The 12,202-nt window shown below is 36.4% G+C and overlaps 1 protein-coding gene across 4 annotated transcripts; it reads right to left on the reverse strand.

Moving 5' to 3' along the window:
* Positions 1 to 5,818: 5,818 nt before the first annotated feature.
* LOC112503580 (PRA1 family protein D-like) lies at positions 5,819 to 11,925 on the reverse strand. 4 transcript variants are annotated; one of them, XR_003068025.1, is made up of 3 exons: positions 11,298 to 11,925; positions 9,677 to 9,837; positions 8,571 to 9,578 (listed from the first exon to the last, which is right to left on the reverse strand). XR_003068025.1 is itself a non-coding variant. In XM_025107594.1 (2 exons), the coding sequence occupies exon 1, from the start codon at positions 11,868 to 11,870 to the stop codon at positions 11,313 to 11,315; it is 558 nt and encodes a 185-aa protein (XP_024963362.1). In that variant the 5' UTR covers positions 11,871 to 11,925; the 3' UTR covers positions 5,819 to 5,854; positions 11,298 to 11,312. The 4 variants fall into 4 exon arrangements, 3 of the variants coding, with proteins under 3 accessions (XP_024963362.1, XP_024963363.1, XP_024963361.1); XM_025107594.1 differs by lacking the exons at positions 8,571 to 9,578; positions 9,677 to 9,837 and adding an exon at positions 5,819 to 5,854; XM_025107595.1 differs by lacking the exons at positions 8,571 to 9,578; positions 9,677 to 9,837 and adding an exon at positions 8,485 to 8,497.
* Between the last annotated feature and the right edge of the window lie 277 nt (positions 11,926 to 12,202).

Consider the following 12,202-nt stretch of genomic DNA (forward strand, 5'->3'; position numbering starts at 1 on the left):
TTTATCACACAGTTGGCTGATGCTAAGAAGATTGTGCTTCAGTCCTTCAACATATGCAACGCGTTTGAAAGTTGTTGCACCATTGGTTAATATACCAAAACCTTTGGTATATCCTTTTTCGTTTCCACCGAAGGTTACAGAAGGTTTTTTTTTCTTCCTTGAAGTGGGTTAGAAGATATTTATCTCCACTCATATGTCTTGAACAACCGTTGTCCAGATATCATATGCCTTTGACATCCTGTACATGAAAACAAAATAAGAATGCTATTGGTACTCAGCTATTGGGGTCCAGCCTTGTTAGAGGCTTTATCGTCTGATGCTGAAGAACCAGCAATCAGTAGATGGCATCACCAAACCTGAGGAGGTTTGAGTGGGAAGAGGAACAACCTCTGACACTACCAAGGTAGTTTCAGTGGAATTCTTCACTGAACCTAAAGATGCTTCAGTGGTAGGAACTACAACGTCTGATGCTGAAGATTTTTCAGCAGGAGTTGTCTTCGCTGAGCCTGAAGAAGAGGCTTCAACGATTTTCTTCACCTTGGTTGCTAGTGCAGCCTTTGTGGATGATTTCGCCTTGGTTGATTTCTCAGCTTTGGTTACTTTCTTTCCCTTATCTGGTGAACCAGCTTTGGCGGCAGAAGGACACTTGCTGGCAATATGTGTTTTCTCACCGCAGTGTTTACACTTCCTAAAGCAAGGAGTAGCTTTAGGGCCAGGAAGTATCAGACTAGAAGCGGGACTAATTCCAAGAATTCCCTTCTCATCGGTTTTGAGAGGAACCTTTGAGGAATTAGATTCCTTAGGTGAAAAGTTCACCTTGAGCTGTGACTTAGATTTCTGATGGGATTCAGATTTCCTAGTCCCTGACTAGGAAGAAGCTTTACAAGCTGAAGGAATAGGCCTAGATCTATTAGACTTGTTAGACTTCTTAGGAAGGGATGTTATGACAACAGATTTACCTTTGTCTTTGCACCCAGAACTCGACGGAGTTCCTTCAAGATGACTCTCAGTAAAAGAGGAGGACTGAGAGGAATATGTGTTGGGAATAGAAAAGAGAAGGTACCAAACTTGAGCATAGACCTGTCTTTAACACATTCTTCCTGATCAGGGGAGAATCCTAGACCAGTCGTTATCTTGGCGGGGATCTGAACTTTAATGATCTCAAAGGCCATGATGGAAGCTTTGCACCACCCTTCAATGGTAGCTTTCTCGGCCTTGAGTTCAGCGATGGCTCGCTCACGCTCAGCGATAGCCTTCTCACGTTCAACAGTGATGGCTTGGTTTACAATAACATGATATTTAAGATTTTCCTTGACAGAGGTCAGTTCTTTGATCTTAGAATGACAAATCTTCAATTGCTCTTGAAGATCAACGTTAAGCATTTCAGCTTTCGATTTACCATTAAGGGCATTGTAAAGGTTAACCGTCAGCGTATCCAGTGCAGAAAAACTAGAAGAAGAAGAAGGTTCATTCAGGAAACATATCTGAGTAGAAGAAGAAGATGGCTCAGAGGAAGTAGATGCTTCTGAAGATCCTTCATCTGCATCTATGGCCATCAAGCAGACATAGGCTTTATCCTCCTCATCCGAAGATGATTCATCGGATGACTCAGCCCCATCATGCTCTTCAGCAATAAGACCTTTAGCCTTTCGCTGGTTGTTCTTTATCTTCTTGTACTTCTCCTTCAGTTTTGAGTACTTCTAATCTTTTGTCCTGAAGGAGGAAGGAGCTTTAGAAGATGGCGTCGCAGTCTTCTTTGATCTGCATTCACCTGCAAAGTGTTCGGGCCGGTGACAGTTGTAGCAGACAGCTGAAGCCTTGTCTATTCTTTCAGACTTTGGCTTTTCCCTGAGGGACAGCTGAGGAGATCTGCGGAAGTTGCTCTTACTGGCGAACCTCCTAAAAGACTTAGTCAGGAGTGCCAGGGACTCATCAAAATTTGTTAAATCAGATTCTGGAATGTCATCAGAGATAAAAGAATCTATCTCTGTGATAACAACGGGAGGAAGAGAAGAAACAAACGGGGTAGAAGAAGTTTCAACTGAAGAAGTTTCAACTGAAGAAGCTTCAGAGATCAAAGCCAGAGGAAAGCTTTTCATTTCTCTGGATTCTTTTACAAGATTCCTTTTCAGTTGACGAGATTGCTCATGGTTAGCAGAATCCCGTATAAAGTAGAAAGAGAAAGAATGGACATGTCATTTGACATCTTGAGACACATGGAAAAGGTATCCCAAGACTCAGGAAGGCATTCTAGAAACTTGGTTAAAGTTTCAGAATTAGAATATTCTCTGCCGACATCCCTAAGATCAATAAGAGGGCAGTTAAATCTATGATGTACTTTAGACAACGTCTCAGACTTTCCACAGAGAAATCTTTCATACTGTCTTACTAGATTGATCTTTCTGGTCTCTTGAACCTGAGTGGTTCCTTCATATTGGATACAAAATGTGTCCCACATAGATTTAGAAGTTTTGAGTTTCATCACTGAGTGATAAATCTCATCAGGAAGAGACATAGCTATTATAGACCGAGCACGCGTGTCTATAGCTATTTTCTTCTTGTCCTCATCGCTTCATTGATGTGGAAGCTTTGGAATCTGTCGTGCAGGAATCACGGCAGTCGTAGCTGTTGTTGGAACAGTCGGAGCAATAGCAAATGAAATATATGGTCCATTTTCTATATAATATGGAATTTCAGGATCCACACCTTCTAGAAAAGAGGGACATCCGGTTCTTTCAGAGACTAAAGTTGTCACGGACAAACTGGGGAGGTTTGGCAAGAGAGCCATTATCTTGTGTGTGTGTTTGTAATTTGTAAAGCCATTTATAAGCGGTAAAGTTATCTAAGAAAGGAGATAAACTAATACTGAAAACAACTAAACACAAAGAATGAAAGAAAACACTGCTCTGATACCACTTGTTGGTCCCTTGAGGGTCTACAAGAATAGTAAAATAGTTTGTAGAAAGGGGGGGGATGAATACAAACACAATATTTTCAAATTTAAAATATATATTGATAAAGAAGATCAATACATATTTTACAAGATTGTTTGCGGAAAGATAAGGTGATAAAAACCTATCTAAACAATCTTTAGTTACACACTAAGTCTTAGCAAATACAAGGAAATAACTGCTGAAGAGAAGATCATTTACTTAAGCTAGAAAATGCTTGAAGTAAGAATTAGGGTTAGAGAGTGAGTTGCGCGCACTCTGCATGGAGAAGAAACACTTCTATTCATACCAAGTGCATTAAATGAACACTTAATGCAATATGGTAGGGTTAAAGTGCGTGTCAAGCCTTAAGAGGAAGACTTGTCCTTTGCTACAGTGAATAGTACAAAAAGCACTATTTATGAGCAAACATCCTTACCTAAAGTTGGTGGACAATAGAGTTGACTAGTCGGCTCCGTACCGCACCAACTTTCATAAGGGTATGGGTTTTTGACCTTTGTGTGTATCAGGACAAGACAACAACAATCGTGCTAAGCAAGCTTCCTTTGATCGCTGAATGCTGAAATGACCTGAAGGTCTCTTCATCATTCGCTGAAGCTTGAGCAGTCTTCACACATATGTAGACAGACTTGTAATCACTGAATACCGCTTCAGATCACATACTCGTCAGTCTCTAATCTTCAGTTTCAGTCTTCGACGTTTGCTGAAGGTTCTTTGGTGTGAGTGTTGTCTTCTTGAAGTATTCCTGTCTCTGATAGATTTACAATGCAAGTTCTTCAGCGATCACTAAACATACTSAGTGAAGGTCGCTGGAACTGAAAAGACAGAAACATAAATACAACGTATAAATGAAAAGGGATTATTATCAAATCACTGATAGAGAGGATCAACAAATTTTAACCTCCAAATTTTCATCAACATTGGAATGTAGAAGCGAGAGCGAGAAGATGAAACAGGGCAACAAGTTCATAAACACCTTTGATGATCTACTTATTGATGAAGATGAAGAGGGGTTGAAATAGGGCAACAAGTTGTCAAAACTGTTGAAAAGAAGATTGAAGAAGGTAGTCGCTATATTTTTAGTTTTACAATGATTTCAATCTTCATTTCATATTATGGATAACAGTATTTAACGATGCTCTAAGATTAAAAATCAATACAGTTTTAACAATGAGAATTATCCTGTCTTGAGAGTGTTGTGTTATAAATTATGATATTTCTATATATTGACTTGATTCATACTATGATACAACAAAGTTGCATTGCTAATTGAAATGTATGGTTTGTATCTCATTATGAATCAACATTTAAGAGATTTTGTGATGTACTATAATGTTTCATATCATGAAACACTAACATTGATTTGTTACATACAACCACCACATGCTTATAGTCATCTCAAAGGTTCTATAGCTTTCACAATGTCCAAATATTCATAATATAACACATGATTGTTGATTGTTAATTGAAAGGTATGGGCTATTTTTCACTTTGAAACAACTTATAACATGCTCTATGTGATGTTGTGTACTATTTCATAGCATGAAACAATATACTTGATATGTTAATAATAATGAAATCATTTGGATTTCATAGTGTGAAATAACCATATTTGAGAGTTGTTGAATGATTTGTGTTTCTTGGTATGAAATAAGATATAGTCTAATGTTAAATTATTTAGGTTTCATGGTGTGAAGTAGAACATAGCCTAATGTTAAATTATTTAAATTTCATGGTGTGAAATAGGATATAATCTTAAAGGTTGGCCTCTTGTGAGAAAGGAAGCTATGATAAGAAGCGTAAGAAGAGATCTCCACCCTTGGATCAATCCTAATTGAATGTCAACATTAATGAGGTGTATCGAGATGCACCACATCAATTTCCTTCTAAAGCACAATTCATGAGTGGACATGATATTAAAAGTGAATTAGGGGGTTCACATCTCTTCTTATGCTTCTTAACTTCCCTTCTTACACGTTTCTTCACCAATCACCATAACGTTTTTCTATTAACCTGGATATATGACCCGCTATGCGAACCGACTGATCACAAGGCAACCATCCGCGATCACCGCATTTGAACCTCCATGGCTACAAGAGGATTTTTATTCCTCCTAGGACTCGAACCTAGGACCTCCTGACACTTTTGACCTTTGGAGCCCATATGAATCCCAGATCTAACAGCAAATCAAGAATATAGATGAGATTGAGAAATAAGATTGAAGAACATGATGATAAAACTGACCAATCTCTTAATGTAAAATAATGAACTACTGAATTGACTCTAATTCTAAGCCCATGTTACCTATTTATATGTGACATTTACATTGAAAGTCCAATACCCTTAAGCCCAATTACAATGATATTACAATACAATACAAAGTAATTGACCTTATAAAACTTTCAAATACTTAGGACTATTTTAGTCCTAACAATCTCCCCCCAAAGTTTTATAAAGTAAGCATCTCTTGAAACCTTCAGGTCTTCTCCCCCTGCTCTGATACCAATTATGAATCCCAGATCTAACAAAAAATCAAGAATATAGATGAGATTGAGAAATAAGATTGAAGAACATGATGATGAAACTAGCCAATCTTTTATTAAACATGAACAAAAATACAAAGTTATCTCAGATCTCTAATCGACTCTCATTGGAATGTAGAATGATGAACTACTGAATTGACTCTAATTCTAAGCCCATGTCACTTATTTATAGGTAACGTTTGCATTGAAAGCCCAATACACTTAAGCCCAATTACAATGATATTACAATACAATATAAGGTAATTGACTTTACAAAACTTTTAAATACTTAGGACTATTTTAGTCCTAACAATCTCCCCCCAAAGTTTTATAAAGTAACCATCTCTTGAAACCTTCAGGTCTTTATTATGAATCCCAGATCTAACAGCAAATCAAGAATATAGATGAGATTGAGAAATAAGATTGAAGAACATGATGATGAAATAGGCCAATCTCTTATTTAACATGAACAGAAATACAAAGCTCTCTCAAATCTCTAATCGACTCTCATTGGAATGTAGAATAATGAACTACTAAATTGCCACTAATTCTAAGCCCATGTCACCTATTTGTAGGTGACATTTACAATAAAAACCAATAGCCTTAAGCCCAATTACAATGATATTACAATATAATACAAAGTAATTGACTTTATAAAACTTTCAAATACTTAGGACTATTTTAGTCCTAACAATCTTCCCCCAATTTTTTATAAAGTAAGCATCTTTTAAAACCTTCAGGTCTTCTCCCCCCTGATTTCTTTAAGAAAACTTTGTTGTGTCCGACATGAAAGAAATCTTCAAGTTCCCCTCTGAATATAGCTCTTACTCTTAGTTTCAACTTTAAGATAAGATTCAATGTGGGTTCAACATCACTGATTGCACAATGTACAACTATAACTAGGGGTGCTCATGGGTTGGGTTGATCGGGTTGAAGACATTTGAACAACCCAACCTAATGCTTGCGGTTTGAAAAATCTTAACTCAACCCAACCCAAATCAAAGTGCAACCCAACCCAACCCAACCTGTATGGGTTGGTTGGGTTGATACTTTGGTACATTAACATATTTTTTAATCTTGAATATGTTATTTCTCTACTCATAATTTTTTTTTTCATCATATCAACCATTTGATACAACTTATCTATATTTCTTACATACATCACATTCAGTTAATTTTTTCAATTTACATATATATGTTTATAGTTACTGAACATATATACGAATGAGTTATATAGAGATGTGAATAGATTGAATATATGATGGCCCACAAGCAACTAATTCATCCAACTATTGTGGATAGAAAATAGTATGACTTACGTTACATTCCAGTGCAAACAGTCTTATAACAAAGAATATTTCAGTGAATCACGAGTTGAATAAGCATGCAGCTTAGAACTTGATCTTGGTAAGCGCATAAATTGGGGTAACAAGATCGACTTGAAGAACCAAAGCAAACACCTCTAACTTTATAGACCCGGAGAGAAGAATTAGTGTTAAGCACATAGCTTCAAGAACAGCAAGTCAGCCAGACAAATAGGCCGATTTCCTTCAAACTTTCAGATAACTGAATAACCATAATCAAATCCAAATATCTCAGCCAGAAGAGTGATTAAAGGCGCGCAGAACTCTAGATCACCACCATAACATCATAATAATGATTGTACACTTTCAAACCTCTAATAGAACAGGTTAGAAGAATGACTGAAAACACTCAAAAATCTGATAATTTCCAAAACCTCGAAAACACTAATTGCAAAACCTTCAAGACCTCTTTGATCAGGTCAAAAGAAATGAGTAAAGGCACTCAATGGTCTAGCTTCTTGTAGAAAAACTCTAAAGTAACGATTGCAGATTCTCAAACTCTGGCTAGTCCAATCAAATACAGAAACCAATCAAACAGTTCTGAAATCTATTCAAATCCGGCTTTAATCAATAAACTCCAAATAGGTTGACCAAAAAGTCAAAAGTTGACAGCTTATTGTTGATGCTCTTAAGGGTAGAAATTATAAAATACCACCTTAATTATTAAGCACAAGGTGATCTGGGCAAAGAAATCCATTAAGCACACTTAATAAGCTCATAGAGTCGAATGAACAAGTACTCGGGTGATAAGCGATGAGCACAGACTGTGGTATCACATCGCCCATGCCTTAGGCGGAGAGGGCATTAACTCTTGCATATCGCCATGCCTTGGCCGATGAGCAAGGTTATCACTCATACCTTGGGCAGTGAACGATGTTATTGTCTAACCCTTAGGCGGATACACTTCAAACTTCCTTTTATCGCTAAAAAAAGAAGAGGTCATCACTTGAAGCTTTTGCAAATGAGAGGGTTATCGGGCAACATTATCGCTCAAATGATTAAATAACACAACAAACTGTTAAGGAAAGGTCATTGCCTACCAAGCAACTCTTCATCGCCTGGTCTATTGGGCGATGAGGACCCTTATCGCTCATAACATTGAACTGATACCAACTTGAAGGCACATGACCTGGACGATGAGCAAATGTTATCTCTCAAAACTTACAAAAATATATCCAAGTCCAAAAGGTTATTGCTCAACAACAGTTTACAAAGCCAAGTCACCAACAATCACATTCTGGCTGATGAACACTCTTACTTCACTCAATCTAGCTTCAAATCTTCAATGGGCGATGAAATCCCCTTATCACTCATCAAGAATATTCATTGAGCGATGAAGTCAAACCTGACGGTATCAAAGTATATAGTTCGACTAAAATCATAAAATTAATCAAAATTCATCAAATAAACTCCAATTTGATGATTAAAATAAGTTCGAATCCACCAATAAGTAATTGCTTTGAAAGGAATTTGATAAAAACAGTGAAATCAATGGTGAATTGATAAAATTAAGCTCAAAATAGTCGAAAAGGAAGCTGTGAGTTCATGAGTACTATTCCATTGAACAAAACAGAATATAACTTGAATTTGTTATAGATTGAATGATCGTAACGATTAGGATGAATCGATTCTGCTCTGATACCAATTATGAATCCCAGATCTAACAGCAAATCAAGAATATAGATGAGATTAAGAAATAAGATTGAAGAACATGATGATGAAACTGGCCAATCTCTTATTTAACATGAACAAAAATACAAAGCTCCCTCAGATTTCTAATCGACTCTCATTGGAATGTAGAATAATGAACTACTTAATTGACTCTAATTCTAAGCCCATGTCACCTATTTATAGGTGACATTTACATTGAAAGCTCAATACCCTTAAGCCCCATTACAATGATATTACAATACAATACAAAATAATTGACTTTATAAAACTTTCAAATACTTAGGATTATTTTAGTCCTAACAGCCCAAACTCAAACCAATCGGGCACCACCCTTCACCATAACTTGATGTTCAACTATTTGGGTTTCATGATGTGAACTATGATACAGCCTAATGTTAAATCACTTGGGTTTCATGGTGTTAAATTGTTTGGATTAGCCTATTGGTTGATGTTTTGAAATCATGTGAATTTAACTTTTCATCTCAAAGTTTTCGAGTATGTTTTACTTTGCGTATGGTATGAAAATAAAGAAAATATTTGTTGGTGGATGGTGTTGCAAGAGCTGCTTTGTGTTATGCTTTTCTAGTCATTGATGGTGTTGTAGGAGCTTCTTTGTGGTTCTGCTTCTCTAGTCATTGAGATCAATGACACTAAGCAATGGTTTACTTGTCCCGTTCTTGTCGTATGCTCGCTTTCTGTCGTTTGGAGTTGCATATATTGTGGTTTTTGTAATTTTGTTTGCAGTTGATGATTGCATGGTAGGTTAATGTTGAAAAGCTCATGGGCTCATTGCTTGATTTTCTTTGGAGAATGGATAATCTGATAATAGGTGGCTGGTATGATTGTTTAGGATAAAAGCAGCAAATTTCCAGAATTTTGATTGATGTTGTTGGTGTCCATGGGTCCCATTCCACAACTTGAATGGATCAAAACGTTACCCTAACAACATCAGATTCAGATGTAGGAGATTTTAATTTAGAGGTTACTTATCAAACAATTAGCTAGTAAGTACTTATCAAGTCACTTACCTTACCCGGTAAGAGGGATGACAATGATTGAGAATCCTTTACCTGATAAGTTGCTCAGTTAGCGCTTACCGGATAACTTATTGTTATTTTGATTAACTAAAATCTTACTCGGTAAAGTAAACGAGAGTGTAGACTCTTACCGTAAATGCTTATAATGGAGTTTTATGTATCATAATGATGTTTCATACTATGCAACCTCGTTGCATCTGGATCTGGTGCTGACATCTAAACCACATAACATCGTCCTCTGAACATAACACGATATTGCATTCTATCTCCATTATGCTAATAAATTGGGGAACTGTACCTCAATTGAAGACAAGATTAGTAAAAGAACAACATATATGAAATTAAAGAAAAATGAAACGACTTCAAATATCTTCTGGAGATTTTCATGCTTCATAATCTTCAAATCCATGTTGATCTTCAGTATCACATCAAGGTCGGGTTCCATAGAATTTCAAGTTCGATTCTTCATTGATGTGTTTTTACAACAGATGAATGAATCTTGAATGCAAAATAAAAAAATAAAAAAAAACCTTGCAAATCAAACTTGCTTTGTTAATATTGTAATATGATTAAGCAAAATAAATAAAAAATGATGATTTGAAATAGATAATTGAAGAAAATAATCGAGATAAATACGAGATTGTAAATGCCCGATTAAATAAGAATTGGAACTTACAAGATTGCCCTTCTGGATATTTGATTATGGTTGAGATTGGTTCTCATGGTTTTCAACATTTTTATGGTTTTCATTTGATTACCATCCCTCTCTCTCTCTCTCTCTCTCTCTCTCTATATATATATATATATATATAGATATATATCCTTAGCTCATGAAATTTGAGTTATTCTGAGAATACCTTCAATGATTGTGACAAAACAAAATATGATGACATGGTATCGTAAAACAACAGTAAAACGATGAATCGTAAAACGTAATAGATGAGCTAAATAAGCAGAGAGGAGGAAGTACATCAACCATGCCACTTAATATGAATGATTTAAGGTTTTGTTGTGATATAATGGATGTAAAAAAGAAAAGAAATATGGAGACTTGTCTTTTTTGTATTATCTCATTCTTTTGATTGCAAATGTTGACACAAAAAATGTTAGACTCATTTCAAGAACAACTTAATTGACACAAAAAATGTTGTGCATTTGATTGATGCAATGTAGTACAACATTCAGCCAAACCAATACAAATATATTCATTCATGTTCTTCTTGCTCTCCTGTGTACAGTTTTAGATCTTACTAACACACCTACTAAAAGCTATAAGCAAAAACACAATATACTTCTTTAATTAACTACACTTGTTCAATTTAATTGCCATATTTATCCCCTCCATGGATAACCAAGGGTCTATTTGTTAGCAGTTTAATTAAGACTCGCAGCTTATTAGAACAGCTATACATTACTGCTTGATAGTGGCTTAATGATATAGAAAGTGGCTTATCGGTAAGCTTTTAGAAAAAGCTCAAGTTTTTTTCAACCAGTCCATCCCAATTACAAATCATGCTAATTCCACCCATGAGAAAACCCTCCCAAACAAAAACTTATTCATACCATATGGAGCTTATGGGAAAACCAACCAAACAGCAATCAATCATTCATTCATTTATAAAACTAAAACAGTAAACGATGAAATCTTATATAGCAATGGCATAGACACTAACTAGACCAAAACTTTTGCTAAAGAATATCAATCAATCTACAAGCAGCTACAAATCTTTCTAAGAATCCCCAATTACTAACCTCATGGGCATCCAATCACACCAGCGTATATGGTCCTCGTGCAGGCCCATCTTCATCCACAACTGATAGCAACGCCCCATATGGTGATTCCATGTCGTCAGCATCATCCGGAGTCCTCAAAATCGCGTGTAACAAAACAACAAGTGCCGAGATCAAGGCCGACACAAAAATGTTCCACCAAACACTGGTGGCAGCTAGGGCAACGACAGTAACCACGGATAACAAGATCACAACCAGCCGACCGCCGACTTCAAAATCGAAAACAACCAAAGGCTCATCCCTAGCAAAAACAAGGTAAATCCAAGCGATAACGATGATGAGGAAGGAGATTAAGGTGATTGGGTGGGAAAATAGGGTTAATAAGAAGATGATTATTGAGACGATGAGGTAGTTGGCGCGGAAGGCGTAGAGGTTTTTCTGGATACGGAGGGAGAGTTGGGGAAAGGAGATTGGGAGAGAGAGGGAAGATAAGGAGAGGAAGTCGTCAAACCAAGGACGGATCGAGTGGCGGATTTCGGAGGCGGTGGTTGGTGGCGGTGGCGGTGGCGGTGTCGTTGTCGATGATGGCGTCATGTTGAGAAGAAATTGAAGAAGAAGAAGAATCTCAATCGATGGGTAAGGGACGGAAGGGAAGGAGAAAAGGAGGAGGGAAGGGAGAGGAAACGGAGAAAAAAACAAACTAAGGCGATGATATTAAAATAGAAACTTTTCCGGTTGAACTTTTTTATTTTAGAGTTGTCACGGGGTGTTTTGGTATCGGTTATTTGAAATAATTTATGTTTTTTTATAAAAATATTTATCAATTTATTATAAGTTAGAAGGTTTTAATTTTTTTAAATTTTTTTTTATTATCGGTTTGGTACCGGTATAAGTTGTTTATCTAAATACTCAAAAGTGATTATTAT

Source organism: Cynara cardunculus, unplaced genomic scaffold (genome assembly GCF_001531365.2).
Source record: "Cynara cardunculus var. scolymus isolate 2C unplaced genomic scaffold, CcrdV1 Un_Scaffold_3299, whole genome shotgun sequence".
Lineage (NCBI taxonomy): Eukaryota > Viridiplantae > Streptophyta > Magnoliopsida > Asterales > Asteraceae > Cynara > Cynara cardunculus.

Bases quoted from the DNA above. Each gene is read 5' to 3' on its own strand.
- LOC112503580 (XM_025107594.1), bottom strand. From the start codon at position 11,870: ATGACGCCATCATCGACAACGACACCGCCACCGCCACCGCCACCAACC.